Source organism: Eleutherodactylus coqui, chromosome 2 (genome assembly GCF_035609145.1).
Source record: "Eleutherodactylus coqui strain aEleCoq1 chromosome 2, aEleCoq1.hap1, whole genome shotgun sequence".
NCBI classification, from domain to species: Eukaryota; Metazoa; Chordata; class Amphibia; order Anura; family Eleutherodactylidae; genus Eleutherodactylus; species Eleutherodactylus coqui.
The window spans coordinates 234,622,226-234,639,791 of record NC_089838.1 but is presented as its reverse complement, the minus strand read 5'-3'; the positions used below and the strand labels follow the sequence as shown (position 1 = coordinate 234,639,791).

The window sequence follows — 17,566 nt, the reverse complement described above, 5'->3', positions numbered from 1 at the left end:
TGGAAGTTTGTGACTGTTGATCCAAAAGATTATTTGTGAGGTCAGGCGTTGGCGTTGATGAGAAGGTCCTGCTTGCGGTCTGTGTTCCTGGACATCCCCAGGGTGCTTGATGGGGTTGAGGTCAGGACAATAAGGGGCTTAGCCCAAACCCTGGAAAAGTCTCTGTACCGTTATCCATCCTCCACCAAACATCCCCCCAGTCATTCTGGGTGGTAGCACTCTCCAGGCATCTTCTTAACTCAGACTGTAGGATTGTGAACCGCGATATATAACTAGTCCTGGTGATCTTGGGCTGGTTTGCTGCTGGTTGACCATGGAAATCCATTTCCGGAAGCTCCTGATGCTCCTCTGCTGGTGCTAGGTCTAGATTCAGTTTGGATCCCTTAGTTAGTGGCACACTAGAGGTTAGGCAATCCTGTGATTGCGTGGTCTACCACATTGTGACTGAGATGTTGTTACTCTTAGATGCTTCCACTTAGTAATAATAGCATACTGTAGACTGGGGCAGATCAAAAATTTCACAAATGCCTACTCTCCTTATGGGTGATCTCCCCATTGACAACCTGTTTACTCTTCTGCCTCTCAGTTTCTATCCTATAAAAAGGTTGTCCCACATCTAGCTATTTTGCTGCAGGAATCGGACAGCTCCCTTCATTGCACAGTGGCTCAGGATGGTACTGCAGGCTGTGTCCCATTTAATAGGAGTCAGCCTGCAGTTCCAACCCAGGCCACTGCACAATGTACAGAGCTATCTGCTTTCTGCAGAAATCCACTCTGGACGGTGAACAGCTGATCAGTGGGGATCTCTGGTCATGGACCCTCACTGATAGACCATTCTAGGGATAAGTTATCGATTGTTTACAATTGGAGTATAAGTTGATTAAAGAGGTTGTACAAATGTCACAGCCAAAAAATGTGTTGTTTGTTTGACTTTACACCGATCACTATACTGGAAACTGCTTGTCATCTGCAGCCATAAATCCAGCAGGCTTGGCTCTTTCCCAGCGGCCATGTACCATTATGTCACGTCCTACGTCCCATTACTTGGCATGTTGTAATACGGCCTTCTGATCTTGGGGTTGTGCAATCAAATTGCTTATGCAGCTAGAGCTACACAGTGTATTTGTCCAAGGTTTTTGACTGCGGTTACACAGCCAATATGGTCGTACGACTATAAAACGTGCAGTTTGTGTTGCTGGGACTTGCTGTCAAGTTGCTAACAAGACTAAAGTGAGTCACAATCGACTTGAAGTCTATGCAGGAAATGTTTGCGTGCAATGTGCGACCGAAAAGCCCCAGTCATGTTGTGTTCACATGTAGTAGTGTGACTTGGAGTACTTTTACACATAGCGACATTCGCCCCAGCAAACCATGTTTTAAGGCTGATTTAGACACGAGAGATTCTCGTTCTGTCTAAATGCAGGGACGTTGTGCAGCTTTCGTGCACGAGTCGCTGATCGCTGAATTCTAGCTTGCTAGCTAGATGGCTTCTCCACGGTGGGACGGGCACTATAGCATGCCACATTGTATCTTCTAATTTATACAGAAAACAACCTCCATGTCCGATTGAAGCAATGTGGAGAAACTGTAAATCGCCATTACTGAATGTCATTGTTCTCAGGAAAGGTGCCCTTACAGGGGGCGAGTGTCGGGCATATAAGCACCCGGCAGCCGTCCCTGCGCTCTCATACAGGAGTAATAGTCATTCAGGGAATAGCGGTGGAGCGCGCCGGAGATCTCTTCCATCCATAGATGAACCACCGGCTGTTTACACAGGCAGAAGTCGCTGTTTTTTTACTCTGATAGATGACTTGATTTCTTGCACATGGCCTGTTGTCAGCCGCCTGTACATGGGACAACTATCGCCTAAACTTTCTGTTTTCAACGATGATTCAGGCAATAATCACCCCATGTAAAAGGTACCTCAAGTGAAACAAAATAATCGTGTACGTATGACCTTTTGCTTCTCTGATTGAGAACAATAACATTCTGTTCTGCTGGCTGCAGGCAGCCGAGCCGAATCCCGCGGCGGTATTCCGATGTGACCCTCGCGTACCTACAAAATCTGTATTGTGAATGACCGCGGGCGCTCGACGCCAATCATACGCAGTACACTTTATTTATTTTTTTCCTGAAATATTTGTATTTCCCACATCAGCGCTAGGCAATGATGCAGGTACCCGCGGTCCACAGCGCTAGGCAATGATGCAGGTACCCGCGGCCCACACGCAATGTTAATTTGCCCATGGGCTGCTGGTCGATTTCAATGGAGGTCGTCCACGCGGAAAATAGCAGCAAAATAGAGCATGCTGCAATTTGTCTCTGCAAGTATGAGGGAAAAAGCAAAAGTACATACCTTTCAATGTGTGTGGTTTGCTGCGGATCCTCTGTGCTCAGCGCACATTCCGCAGTAGGAATCCGGTCGTGTGAAGCCGGCCTAACGCTCTACTAAACCTTTTTTTTTTCTCTTCACAGTTACTGGGGATCAGTAATGTCCCAGTTATTGAATCAAAAATCAAAGCGGGGCAGCGTTCCATCACAACTATGGTGCCACTTTGTTTCTGCATGTATAATGTAGATATGGCGTTGGAATAGGTAACTTAGTTTGGGGTTGGAGGGATTCAAGAAGCCAAATGTGCAAGAACTCTATTGCAAATTGTGACCACAGAAGTGATCAATGTGTCACTATTATTGCTGCCCCATCGGTAGATGCATCCTATGACTATATCGAGAAATCTGCCCTGCTACATCTTTATTTAGAAATTGTTTCTGCTATTGTCCGCACAGGAATATTCGGAGGACAGCAACTCTGAACCTAATGTGGATTTGGAAAATCAGTACTACAACTCCAAAGCTCTGAAGGAAGATGATCCAAAAGCAGCACTCAGCAGCTTCCAGAAGGTGAGCGGAGATCTGACTTTATTCTGTACAGTGGGATACCACAGGTTCAGTGCTATTGGTATGGCCTTCTATGTTTAATCAGTTTTATTAAAGGGGTTCTGACATGAATAATTTTTTTATGCTTTAGCAGCCATTGTCCCCTGGTGTGCCTAATGGACCCAGGGAACCCATGGTTTAATGGCTGCTAAAGCATAAAAATATAACACTTACCTTGTCTTCTGTTGTTGTTGACATCGGGGGGTCAGCTCCCGGCAGGCAGTCTTCTTCCTCCAGCAGCCGCGCCGCTCCGGGATCGCGCGCATGCGCAGTAGAGAGGTGCCCTCTGACAGGAGTCAGGACGGGCTGCGTCTCCACTGCGCATGCGCAGCACTCCGGAGTTCAGCCGGACGGACGGGCCGCCCACAGCAAGCACTGCTTGTGACGTGCTTGCTGTGAGCGGTCCGTCCGTTGACCTCGGAAGTGCCTGACGGACGGAGCAGAGCCAGGAAGCGGTCTTTTTGACCGCTCCTGCTCTGCTTTAAAGGCACAGAAGATGATGCCGGCTGGAGGGGACATGCCTGGCGATCGGGCCAGGCCAGGCAAGGTGAGTACAATTTTTTTTTCTTCATGTCAGAACCCCTTTAACGTTTTGCAGATCTACAATACAAAATATCAATAAAGGTCTCGCAGGACCAAGTGAACAGGTAGAAAGAAGAAGGCATAACCCTTACAAACAAGGGTTGAACAACGTATACAGCTCCTTTTTAATGATTTTACATGATTAAATTGTCAGATTTAGGGAGCAAGGCCCTGTGTAACTATTTACCTAATGAGGTGGTAATATATCACAGTTCTTGGCAGTAAAGTAGACAACAGAGGTAATATCTTCCAGAAGCTGTAGAAGAGATAAAAAAGTAGGGAGGGGGGGGGGGGGGAACAAAAGGGAGGAATGGAAGGGAGAAGAGGGATAGGGAAAATATACAGTAAAAGATCGTTGGTGTAGAAGGCTGCCTTATAGTGATTCCCCACCCTTCCTACTTGTATACCTTGAATATTAGGGGTGTTCCTGATCACCACCACAAGGTGCTCCATTTCTACCACATAAAGCAGGGGGTAACCCTGTTTAGTGCCATTTCTTAGGAGTATGGGAGAAGACAACACTTTATTCACCTGTAGGGCATGTACAAGGGGCAAGGACTCTAGCAAGACATTTTGGGGACAGTCTTATTTTCCCAGTGCAGCCTGTCCAAAAGCTTTTTCTACATCCACAGGCGACAGACATAAAGGTTCAGACTAGAGATGAGCGAGCACGCTCGGATACAGCAGTTACTGATGCTCGCTCGAGTAACTGCTGTATCCGAGCGTGCTCGCTCATCTATAGCTCAGACCTGTTCTGTGCCCTGGATGTTGTTGGCAGAGTTTTTAAGATGTTGTCCTTGGCCTCCCTGCCTTTAATAAACCCTCCGTGTTCTGTGTATAATGGAAGGGAGGTAGGGGGATAGTCTATTAGCCAATGTTTTGCAGAAAAGTTTTATATCAACATTTATCAGTGATATTGCTCTGTAATTGGTAGAAACTGTTAGATCTTTGCCTGGTTTAGGCGGAACACTAATGTGCGCCACTAGATTTTGTCGCATAAAGGGGGACTCAGGAGAGACTGCAGAGAAGACCCTATCTAATTAAGGCCGCCTGCAGACGGGCGGGTCGGATCTGGTGGTGAGGATTCTCGCCGCGGGACCTGACCCGAGCGCCTGCAGGGACCAGCGCGTGCTCGCCCGCAGCTCCGGCTGTTTGATGTGCTGGCTTGCTGGGCAGCCGGCACATGCGCAGACCGGAGCTGGCGGCGGGTGAGTGATGTTTCTGTGCGGGGCTCTGAGAGCCCCGCATAGAAATAGAATGTGCCGCAGTTTGTTTGCTGTGCGAGATTTCGCGCGGCCAAACCGTGGTCGTCTGCATAGGATTGCGTTTGTTAACGCAATCCTATGCAGGCTTCCAGTGGCAGAAATCCCACCGCGGAATTTCCGCTTGTGTGCAGGCGCCCTAAGGGGTAAGTTGCTGCTGAAATAGTTTATAGAAAGCAGGTGTAAAGCCATCAGGCCCTGAACTTTTCCCTGTTGGGTGGATTCAATTGTCTCCTCTGTGATATCCATCCCCCAAAACCTCCCTGGAGTTGTCTAGTGTGGGTAGCGCCGTCTCTTCAATGTAACCAGCGATGCGCTCTAGTAAAGTAGAAAGATTCATATCTTCATAAAGTCCTCTAAGATCACATAGTTGGGAGTAGTAATTCTGGAATATCTGGAGGAATTCTGAAGAGGTATGAGTGTTGCAACCACTGAACTCTTATTGTGAGTAATAGAAGTGTGTGCAGCCCATGGTGCTTCCCGCTTTGTTAGAATATTCGTAGTAAAAGCCCTTCTGTTGATCTCAAAGATGAAGCTCTTTTTGATCTAGCTTAAATTTTGTTTTTCCTGGCCCTGACTAAGTCTACTAATGTAGTTGTAAAAAGAGTCTGTATGTGGCCTCTAGTACATGGATATTTTGGAGGAGATGGGACATTTGAAGTGCCCTTTCTTTCTTAAGCCTCGTACCATGTTTAATTTAAAATGCCCCTTAGAACACACCTCAGCGCCACCGATTGCGGACGTGCTATCTAGTCATCATGAAAAGATCAATATGCTTTATTTTGGCTACACATTGTATATTGTCTTTTAGGATATTAACATTTAACCGCCTTGACCGCTGTCGATCTAATGTGATCTAGTAGAGAAAAGCTCAAAAATATCAGAGCATGATCCAACCATACCATAACCCTGATAGAGGCCAGGGATGCCAAGATAATGCATGATGGCCAAGCAGGAAATGATCGATGCAGCTATATGAATTATACGGGTGTGAATAGAAAGTAAAGGCTTTATCTTGAGGTTGCAGAACTTGCCATATGTCTACTTGTTGGAGAGCGTGTAGCAGATATTTGAGGGATCGTAATTGTGTAGTTGGGACGGTGCCTCGGCCTACTGAGGCGTCAATACTGGGATTTGAAGTAAGGTTAATCTCCCCTCTGACAAGCGCCTCTTCAGCAAACTTCACCAATGTATATAGAAAGGAGTGACTGCTGCAACCTGGCGCTGATTAGGGGCATACCAATTAGCGATAAGCAGCTTTGTTGATCGATTGGTTCATTGAATAAAGGCCCAATAGCCCTGTGTCTCCCACTTTAAAATGTGTCTTCTGAAGTAAGAGTACCTGAACCACCTGTTTGTACATGTGATATAGGACTTTGGATTGTTTTTGGGGACTGTTAAGTCCACGTATATTAAGTGAAAGGAATTTGAGAGGTTCCATTTGCGATAGGAAAAGGCTGCAGAGGAGAGGAGCAATAGGAGAGGGTTACTGCAAGTGCAGTAAGAGGCAGTTTCCCCCTGGAAAAGAGAGGTTAGATGAGGTTAAAGTAGAAAATCGAGAAAAAAGCAAGTCCGGAAATAAGAAACTAAATCTGCATCGCAATACTAAGGACGTGGAATCCCTAATTTGGTTTTGGGCTTTGCAGTAAAGAAGCTTCCCTGTACTTCCGAATGCCATTAGTAAACTGTTATTCAGAATCGTAAGGCATTTAGTTTTAACAGATAAGGCTCAGATCCAAATGGGCAAGGGTAATGTTGTCTAAGACCCAGAGAATCCCATTCCCCGTCACATAGCTAGCATAGCAAACAGTATTTGCATTTTCTATACCCCTCCTCTAAATAATGCCAGCTAAAGTCCAGTGAAACCACAACTGAGTAGAGTGGTTGAACTCTCTTGTCCTGAGCATGCCCCTACATTAGCAGTAGGGTCTGATTCTTACCCTTAGTGGATAGCAGACCTACTGGAGCTCTCAACACCTTTATATGCAGAAATGTGTCAGCCTTGGCCCTGGAAGTTGAGATGTGATGAGCGAACTGCCATACGGCCAGGCGGTCGCCTGAAATAAGTGCTAAGACAGTTATGCAAACCTAAAGAAAGGGTCTTTGTAGATGTGCGCTGCATGTGCCAAAGAACCTGTGGGGGAGTAATTTGCCTTGAATGTTCTGAAGTGTGGAACAAGGGTCTCTGAAAGTTCTTTAAATGATCAGGAGGAAAGCTGCAAGCTGACGGGGAGCTTGAGTAGTCCTTGGTTCTGTCTCCTTCCAGTCTTGTCTCCTCCACATCATGGGCCCATTCTCTGCAGATGTGGGGGTGCTCCCTCAGGTGGTGACGTAAGGAGGGAAAGCCAGTCATGGATCGTTGTCGTAAAGCCTTGGTCTAAGGGGAAAATAGAGAGGTCCCCGGGTTCCAAAGAAAGTGGAAGCGGCCCTAATGGCGGACATGTAGGTGGAATGGGAATCCCCAAGTGTATGAAAAATTATGTTACGTGTAGCTGCCTTCCTCCTCCTGTTGCCCATGCTGAGGGTGCCTTTTTATCTAAGGTGCTGGCTAGTGGCCCCTGTGTGGAGCTGAAGAAGAGGATACACGTATCCTCACTCCTCCAGAGGAGTTCATGCCCTCGTCATGTATGTTTATTAAAAATATTGTAATGATGATAGTGTCTTTTTTTTTTTCTTTTTTTGTTTCCAAGTTTTCTATTTTCGTATTGTTTGTGTTCCCCCTGTGCCTCGAAAGCGCTGCGCAATAAATTGGCGCTATACAAATGAAGATTATTATACCGTTAATACTGTGCATATCATATGTATTGTAATGTTTTGTTTGGATGGTGTGTTGTCATTTTAGAACCTCTGTTGATCCAATAACCGTTTCAGTCTGCTTTTCTGAGCACATCTGATGTGTGGTTGAAAATCGTGTCGGTTACAAGTGTTTTGTATCTTGGAAGACCAAAACTAAATTACCTTTTTTGCACTATTCCATTAAACTTGTGTATTCTAAACTGCATATTCTTGTTTGTGTTTTTAGGTTTTGGAACTGGAAGGTGAAAAAGGAGAATGGGGGTTCAAAGCATTGAAACAGATGATCAAAATAAACTTCAAACTGGTAAAGATTTTACACCAGCATTTCAGCATTTAAACGTCCTGATGAATGGGTTCTGGCGATATTGGTGGTTTGAATCTATAGAGTTTTATACGGCGATTATTTCTTTGTCAATGATTAAAAAAAAAAAAAAAAAACATGGACAATTAGTTAACACACAAACCGTTTCCTTGAAATTCTAGGCGTTCGAATATCCGTTCTTTCAGGAATGATCCATCATAATACAGAAAAAAAGCAAATGTTAAGAGAATGCTCAAACTGGCAGATTTTGATCCTGATTTTGCCTATTTAATGATGTGGCATTCTTCAGACAAATATCGTTAATCTTAAAGGGGTTGTCTCATGAAGACCATTCCCTCATTAAAAAGAATCTAGTGTGGCGATCAGTTATCACTTGGGGAATACTCACCTAGGCATGCCGTAAAGCCTCTTTCACACGGGCGACAGTGATTTTGCTGTGAGTCAATCACATCTTTGTTTCCACTATCTTTCAACGATATCGCTGATATCTACCCTAGATTGTCAGCAAATAAAATTGATGTCAGGCAGCCTGAAATATGAAAATTACATTTCTCAGTATACTTGTATTACAAACTAATGCTTTGATCCCCTCCTATGGATCTGTTCATCAGGTGGTGTAATGACACATCGTCTAATGACCTGTCACGGGGGGCTTCAGAGTGATTTATTGGGGTGGCTTGTGATTTGGTGATGGGATAAGTATATTGAGAAGTTTATTATTACGGCTTCCTGTCATTACTTTTCTACACCCTGTCGTCTGTTTAGGCTGCAGGCAACTTTACCTTTCCCAGACGCTGGTATAACCCCCGCTGTTGTTCAGAACTAGAGGAATACTTAACACTCTGCGAGACCAAGTACTTCAGTGCAGTCATGTCAGATCTTTTTGAAGCCGCTGTCTAAGATTTGCAGCGGGTATATTTGTAATCCCTTAAATCCTTCTTTACATGACACTGTCGGCGTGCCCTTGAGCTATAGATTGTATGAAAAGGAGTGTAGGAATGAAAAACATTTAGTTTTTCAAGGGTCCTACACAACCTAATAACTGTGAAATGTCTAGCAATGATTTTAATGGGCTTTTTCTTGTGTAGTTTATAAGCTACCTAAGTTGTCAGACATGCCAGGGTTTTTAAATAAAGTAGTAAGCAACTTGTGAACTAAAATTGTTTTGTTTTTTTTTGACATTTTAATTAGAGATGAGCGAGTATACTCGCTAAGGCACATTACTTGAGCGAGTAGTGCCTTAGCCGAGTATCTCCCCGCTTGTCTCTAAAGATTCGGGGTCCGGCGGGGAGGAACGGAGGGGAGATCTCTCTCCACCTCGCTCCCCCCTGCTCCCCGCCGCAACTCACCTGTCACCCGCGCCATTAACTATATCTAAGTATAGCTGTTAAATGTGTTTTGGTCAATTTTTTTTTTCCAATGTCGTAGTTGTTTGCTTCCTTTTATATATGGAGAACCTTCCCAGGTTGAAGACGCTTCCTTGCTGGTGTTGTTTTATAGTCGGCACTGCAGGATGTGTGGGAGTCAGTTGACAGAGAAATGTCATAGATGGTTAGTCTCTAGCGGGTGACGATGAGTACAGCCTCCATTCCCAGACATTAGGGGAAATGCTTACAGCATCTTAAGAGAAAGTCGGAAACACAAATCAGCCCATAGAGGATGTCATTGTTCCTAGACAAGCGTACAGAGTAAAAGAAGCAGTTTTGCAGTATGCTTTATCTATTGTTGGCTGCAGAAAGAAGGAAAACCAAAATCATTTGGCAAGTGACTTACCTCATGTTACCAGAACCCATTCATTACATTACAATTCATACACTTTCTAGTAATCCTAGAAATAATAGAGTATTATTAACAACACGTGTCTTTTATTGCTACTTATTATTGATTGACATAAATAAGTTCTTGAATATTAAACTTTTCCTCCAACTTTTTGGATTAAAGTACATTGTAGCTGTTCTCAAATTTACATTTGTAAGTGGTGGTGTATGTGCCATAATTATAATGCTGTAGAAATACGTCAAGAGAGCCTCGTGTGGTGCAGAAAGTTATGGCAGCAGAAATGCAGGCCTAAGCTCTTGCTCACGACCTGAAGGTTGCGAGTTCAATCCCCGCATGGCTCAGTTAGCCGGCTCAAGGTTGAATCAGCCTTCCGCCCTTCTGAGGTTGGTAAAATGAGTACCCAGCTTGATAGGGGGTGAAAAGAAGGCAATGGCAAACCACCCCGAGAAAATGTCATGTTGTGATGTCACCTGAGGAGTCAGTCATGACTCTGTGCTTGCACCAGGGGACTTACCTTTTACCTATAAATACATCCAGTGCTCATAGCAGTTCTTCAAACAGATGATTTGTTCATGTCTTAGTACAGGGTGAGCATAATTAAGCTAGGCTCTAAGAGGTCTCTAGCTAGTGTAAAGACCGTGAGGCCCAATAAAAGTTGGGAGATATAGATATATATACACCTACACATTGGAAAATGGGGGTTAAGATTTCTTGAAAAGAAAAAACAAAAAAGCTCCAAATGTTTCCACCCGGGAACTATGTAGCTGTATGAGAATGGCATGGCGTATATAATGCAGCTGGTGAAAGGGTTCTGTCAATCTCGCTTAGAGATGTCTTTAATCTTTTTGACTGGAACAATGTTTTCAAAAATAAGAGCACAGACAATAAATGGGAAGTGTTTAAAAACCTGGTAAATACTTGCTGTGAGGGGTTCATACCTTACAAGAATAAATGGGTTAATAAATGGCATCAATAATATAATCTATCCAATCACATCCAGAATACAGCCTTTTGAGTAAAAAGCTCTCATTTTGCCCGAATAAGAAATGTAATAATTAAAATTTTGTGTGTAGATGTTAAAGGGGTTGTCTCGCGGCAGCAAGTGGGGGTATACACTTCTGTATGGCCATATTAATGCACTTTGTAATGTACATCGTGCATTAAATATGAGCCATACAGAAGTTATTCACTTACCTGCTCCGTTGCTGGCGTCCCTGTCGCCATGGTGCCGTCTAACTTCGGTGTCTTCTTGCTTTTTTAGACGTGCTTGCGCAGATGGATCTTCTCCCTTCGGCTGGTCTCGGAAGCATCAGCGTTTTGGCTCCGCCCCTTGTAGCCAGTAGCAATCAATCACAGCTCAGCTTTCATTTCTTATACTGTGGAGATAAAATAAAAGCTGCTCTGTGATTGGTTGCTAGAGCTCAGCTTTCGTTTCTTACATGGCTTAGGTAGAATGGCAGCTGCTCTGTGATTGGCTATTTCTTTATAATGCTGAGGTAAAATAAAAGCTGTGATTGGTTGCGATTTCTTATACTGCGGAGGTAAAATGAAAGCTGCTCTGTGATTGGTTGCTAGAGCTCAGCTTTCGTTTCTTACATGGCTTAGGTAGAATGACAGCTGCTCTGTGATTGGCTATTTCTTTATAATGCTGAGGTAAAATAAAAGCTGTGATTGGTTGCTATGGACAACACAGATTTTCTTTTGGGCAGCTTTCATAGGTGTGTGGTGCTGGGCTCATTGTGTGGCCATGGGCATAAGGTAAATGTGCCAATTGTGCAGCACCTCATAATCCAATTTTTAACGAATAAATGATTTGGGACGACTGCAAAATGGTGTAGTAACATCAGTTATTTTGTAGCAGAAGGAAATAACTTTTTGAAAGCCCAATCTTCAATAGCCAATCCCTGTTCTTATAGCGCTGTATAACACACAGGTATATCAACCAAGTGTTTGCTACTATCAGGCCCAATGGGAGAGTTTAATGATTTTAGTACATACTTAAATAACCATTTTAACCATTTTTTTCTGGTAAAATCTCTAATAATTGTATTGATTATTTAGACATTGTATTGATCCACAAAGGCAATAAGGTAACTAGAAAAATACATTTTAAATATATGGACACCAATATCGTACTAAGCTAGAAAAGTGCCTATTTCAAGAAATGGAAAACAAATATACCATATGGACAGTTAAAAGACTCTGACATAATTGTAAACTTTGTATCACAGAGCAATATTCTAAAAAAAACCACAAAAACTGAGGCCGCTTTCACGCAGCCGAGACTCTCGCGTGAGATTTGTGCGTTGCGACACACACGGCTTGCACCACTATAAACTCAATTCTTTTAAATGGGTTCATACACGTGATACAAAACGCCTCACATCGGTGGCTGAAATTGTCATGTTGGCGAGCGCGATAGGCCGAGTTTCAGGGCCCAGTATCTCACTTGCCTGTGTGAAATTGGCCCAAAACAAAAGGGAATATCCACACCGTCTGGTCCAATTGGCATTCAACAGAGCAAAAAAGGGACTTCTAAATGGAAGCCCTCATAAAAAAGGTAGGGACGGTGAGGACTTGCAGACATTTAGTCTGTTTCAGCACCACTTATAATTCTTCACATCCAACTATCAGGAAGATCCTAAAGTATTGGTCAGTCCTCCTACAAGACCCTCATCTGCCAAAAGTAATTCCACCTGAACCACGCATCATATTTAGAACAAGATCTCTGAACACAAAGTGTCAAAAATGCTGTTAAATATTATGAACAGCACAACCAGTTTCACTAGCTACACCACCAGTGATGACCAGATAACTGTGACTTACATGCTACAATGCTCGTATCTCCAGTACCTACGGCATACTATACAAGGCTTTAGCTGTAGAATAAAGAATAGATTTAATGTCACAAACAGACATGCAGCCCTAAAACATAATTCTCTTTTTTTTTTTTTAACGCATTTACAGTAATAGCGCTGGAACAGATACCCACAAATACAACCGATTCAGAACTCTCAAGAGATGTTTTGGGTATATAAACTAAATACTCTTGCACCCATGGGTCTGACTTGAGAACAGTTAGGCCGCCTGCAGACGAGCGGGTCAGATCCGTCGGCGAGAATTCTCGCCGCGGGACCCGACCCGAGAGCCTGCAGTGACGAGCGCGTACTCACCCACGCCTGGCGGCCCCGGCTCTTCCATGTGCCGGCTGCCGCGCAGCCGGAGCATGCGCAGACCGGAGCCGGCGGCTGGGTGAGTGCGAGCCCCGCACAAAAATAGCCGCGGTTTGTTTGCCGCGTGAGATTTCGCGCGGCCAAACCGCGGCCGTCTGCATAGGAGTGCGTATTGTAATGCAGACTTTCAGTGTCGGAAATCCCGCGGTAAATACCGCCGCGGGATTTCCGCCCGTGTGCAGGCGGCCTTACTGTATATATGTGAAGAGAGGGAGAAATAGTGTTTGTTTTTTTTATTTTTATTTATTTTTTTAAATCTACTTGTATTCTATTTTGTTTTTCATATATTATAAAATATATGACTTATATAAACAACTTTTTTTCCATCACTTCTTAGTTTATTTCTTTTATAATTAGGAGATTTATTATATATACTTTTCATCTATACACCCATTTTTTTTTTTTGTAGCCATATATTCAATAAATTGTTTTGTTTTTTTCTTTTTCTTTTCACAGAAAACTATGTATTTTCTATGTTTTGTCTCTGGTTTTGCATGTATACAGAAGAACTAATATGTATGAATTTAAACCCCAAAGTATCCTTCTGTTTATCCTTACACACTTGTAAATAATTTATCCCTATTTTTCATCTATATTTATCAACTTCCTTAATTTTCCAACTATCATGACAATAAATAAGATCATTGCTCCCTCTAGTGTCAATTCAATTTATTTCCAAGAAATGCAGAGATACACGTGATCAAACATCCATATACATTTCAACATGGCAACGTTCTTCCCTGCTAGACTCAACCACATCTCTGGTATGCTCCTGCCCTGCTGGCTATATTACAACTGCTAACAGCTAGCTGGCTTTGCGATCTGACATAGCGGCGTCCCGGCATCATGCAGCACCTGCCTCTGGCCTTCACTCCCACCTTTTTCCGCCAATCGGCAATTCAAATAGCAATTCACTGCAACTGTGCCAAATTTTCTTTCAAAGAAACTCTGTCGGCCTCCAGATGGCAAGAGCCTTGTCTCCACACGTTCAAACCATAATCGGCCCGCATGATTATGTCAAATAGGTTTAACCCTTTCCAATCCACTGATGTGTAAAGACATTCTGATTGAAGGCTGTACAGCTCCGATGTTGGAAGACGTCCGGCAGGGTATTCTTACTGTATATTACTGGCTGCTCTGTTGTCGGGGACCTCTCCAGCATGTCCCATACCGCAGTTTAGCTTAGTTTTTTGTTTTAAGCATATTGTTATAATAAAAATGTTTTTAACTAGCCAATCGTCTGTCATGTAACCGAGGAATTAATTGCTCTGATTCACATCCCGTAATTTTTAATTAATTCATTTACAACCTTTTATATACAGATTTATTATGCATTTGTGTAAATCGGTAATGACATTATTTTGCCTGCTTAATAGGTATTTATTTAGTTAATCTGCAACCTTTTGCATACAGATTTATTATGCAATTAACTTTTATTGCCTGCCTAATTCAAGGGGTGGACAAAAATATGGAAATGCCGTACAAAAAGCATGCCTTAACCCCTTAGTGACGAGGCCTGCTTGCGCCTTAGTGACAGAGCCACATTTTGGAAATCTGACGTGTCTTTTTAACGTAGAATAACTCCGTAAAGGTTTTGCATATCCAAATGATTCTGACGTTGTTTTTTTGCCACATATTGTACTTCATTTAGGTGGTAAAAATAGACCGATAGAATTTGTGAATATTTATTGATAGTGCCAAAATTGGGAAAGTTTTGGAAAAAATGTTTTGCACATTTTTAACTGTAATATCTCAAATATGTGTAAACATTCTGTACACACTTTTGATGAGATATATATTTCCATCTGTTTACTTTATTCTGGACACAAATTGGAAAAACTTCAGTTTTTTTTAACCACTTAGGAGACGTACAAATGTAACATTTTGAGGAAAACACTGTTTTCCTGCACCAAGCCAAGATTGCAAAGGCTCATAGGTGTCAGAATGATAGATACCCCCAAATGACCCCATTTTAAAAACTACACCCCTTAATGTATCCACTGAGGGGGGTCAGGAGTGTTTTGACCCCACGGTTTTTTTTTCAGGAATTAATGCAATTTAGAGGAGAAAAAATAAAATTTCATATTTTTGCAAATGTCTTTCAAAGACATATTTTTTTTCTATAGTGCACATGAAAATGAGGATTGACCCCCCAAAATGGATACCCCTGTTTGTCCCGTGTTCAGAAACATACCCATTGTGGCCCTAATCTTATGTCTGTATGCACAACGGGGCCCAAACTGAAAGAAGTAGCCGGTGGCTTTCGGAACAGACATTTTGCTTGAAGGTGATTTAGGCCCCATTGCCCACTTGTAGAGCCCTTGAGCGGCCAAAACCATATAGAACCCCCACAAATGACCCCATTTAATAAAATAGACCCCATAACTAATTAATTTATGAATGTACTCCTTATTTTGACCCCACAGTTTCTGAATGAATCTTAGCAAAGCAGAAGGAAAAACCTACGATTTTCATTTTTTTTGGCAATCGTGTCATTTTAAAAACATTTTTTTTCTGTACAGCACACATATGAATGAAGTCTTTCACCCCAAAATGGATACCCCTGTTTGTCCTGTGTTCAGAGACAATACCCATTGTGGCACTAATGTTATATCTATATACACGACAGGGCCCAAATCGAAAGGAGTAGCCGGTGGCTTTCAGAACAGACATTTTTCTAATACCCCTGTTTGTCCTGTGTTCAGAAGTATACCCATTGTGGCCCTAATCTAATGTCTGGATGCACAACGGGGCCCAAACTGAACGGAGCATTAAAGTTTAACTTTTGCGGATACAATCGTGTGAATGAGCCCTTACTCTGATAATGGCTATTTCAATATGTATAGTGTGTCTCCAGCAAGTACTGAGGAAATGTGTATATAATGTATATATGCTGGTTTTCTAAATAGAGAAGTTTGGCACGTATCTATCCATCTTATGTAATTATAGAGAGATATATATATAATAGGTTGTGCCTTACGCCCTCATTGTTTAACCATTTAGGTATTTTTTAGAAGACAAGTGGAAATGTTGTTATGTTATGGTCACTATTTCCCAGGTGACCCCCCCCCCCCCCCTGTTGTTCTGTCAAGTCAGTTGGTTAATATTAAGTCCAAAATGGGCGTCCCTCACAATAATTACCTTTATTGTGATTTGCTGCTTCATCTATTGGCCTCAGTAATAGATTTTCAATGGATTCTGTTATATTTGGTGGCTTATGGAATACCCCTATGCGGATTTTATTGGTTTTCCTCCAATGTATTTCTACCCATAGAGACTCTATATGTTCATCTCCCTCACACATATGTTCCCGTAATGTGGACTTTAAACAGAATTTTCCATAAAGACAAACGCCTCCCACTTTCCAGATCCAATAGGTGGCGCTGCAGAGGTATTGTTCTATCTTCCTTATTTGCATAAATTACCCAGAGGAGCATGCATGGCCTTATAAGTCTCCTCAGTCACCTCTCTGGTGTCTTCTCACACCCCTTCTGGGTGCTCTCCTTGGGGAGAGACGATGCCCCTACCCCATTTTCCGGTCACATTTGCTGGAAGTTTGTTTCAAACCTCTACTACTCCTTTAGTAAAGTAATATTTCCTGACATTGCTTCTGATCTTCCCCCCCCCCCCCCCTCCCCATCTAATCTCAGATTGTGCTATCTTGTTCTAATGTTCAGCTTTCTAATTAAAGCACTTCTCTTGAACCTTTATTTATACCTCTAGCATATATAAAGGTTTTGATCATGATCCCCTCTTCCTTCTCTCCATGCTATACAGATTTATGTTTTTTAAGGCTTCATGTCCACGGGCGTATCGGATTCCGCATGCGGGAGCCCGCAGCGGAATCCGAGGCTGCTCGCGGCCAATGACACTGTTACCTGTCCAGGTCTTCTGCATACTGTCGAGGTCTTTTATTTCCGTGCCGTGCGGAAGCGCTGGCGGGTGCACATGTGCAGCACTTTTTTTTTTAAACTCCTGCTTTCTTGTGGAATCCAATTGCGGACAGTCCGCGGATTGGCCGGCTTCCATTGACTTTAATGGAAGCCGTCCGTGCAGGATTCGCACTGAAATGAATCATGTAAAAAAAAATAATCTAGACCAAAAGGTCTGCAAATCAAATCCACAGGCCTATGTTTCCCTAAGGGCCGGCTTGATTTGCGGATATTCTGCAAATCAAACCTGCCAATCAACATTGGGCCTAAGTATTTCCTGATAAGTTTTGTTCTTGAGACCTTCCACAATTTTTGAAGCTTGTCTTTGGTCTTCAAAACTGAACCCAGTATTCCAGATGTGGTCTCACTGGAGCACTATAACGGAATCCCAATCTCCCTCTATCTACTGGTTATATCTCTACCTATGTAGCTGAGCAGCATTCTACTAGTTTCATTGTTGCCTGAACACACTTTGGACTCATCTTGAGGCCATCAGAAATTCCTAAATCCTTAGAAATCCTAAGTCCTGGATAACACTTTAACCTTGCTAAATATTCCTCTAGTGCCAACATTCAGTACTATTTTTTTTATTTTAATTTTTTTATTTTACCTTCCTCGAGAAATCCAAACCCAATACTCCACTGTGTATGTGTATGTTTATATAATATAATTTATACATAATTTTTCTTTGTTAAAGACCTCTTGCCACTTCTGTATACTGTG

At 42.8% G+C, this 17,566-nt stretch overlaps 1 protein-coding gene across 2 annotated transcripts in view; it reads left to right on the top strand.

Moving 5' to 3' along the window:
* COPS2 (COP9 signalosome subunit 2) overlaps positions 1-17,566 on the top strand; it is a 41,820-nt gene that overhangs the window by 5,488 nt on the left and 18,766 nt on the right. For both annotated transcript variants that reach the window (XM_066592623.1, XM_066592622.1), the window contains exons 2-3: positions 2,788-2,901; positions 7,804-7,881. In XM_066592623.1, the coding sequence (XP_066448720.1) occupies positions 2,788-2,901; positions 7,804-7,881 (192 nt within the window). The remainder of the gene's footprint in view (positions 1-2,787; positions 2,902-7,803; positions 7,882-17,566) is intronic.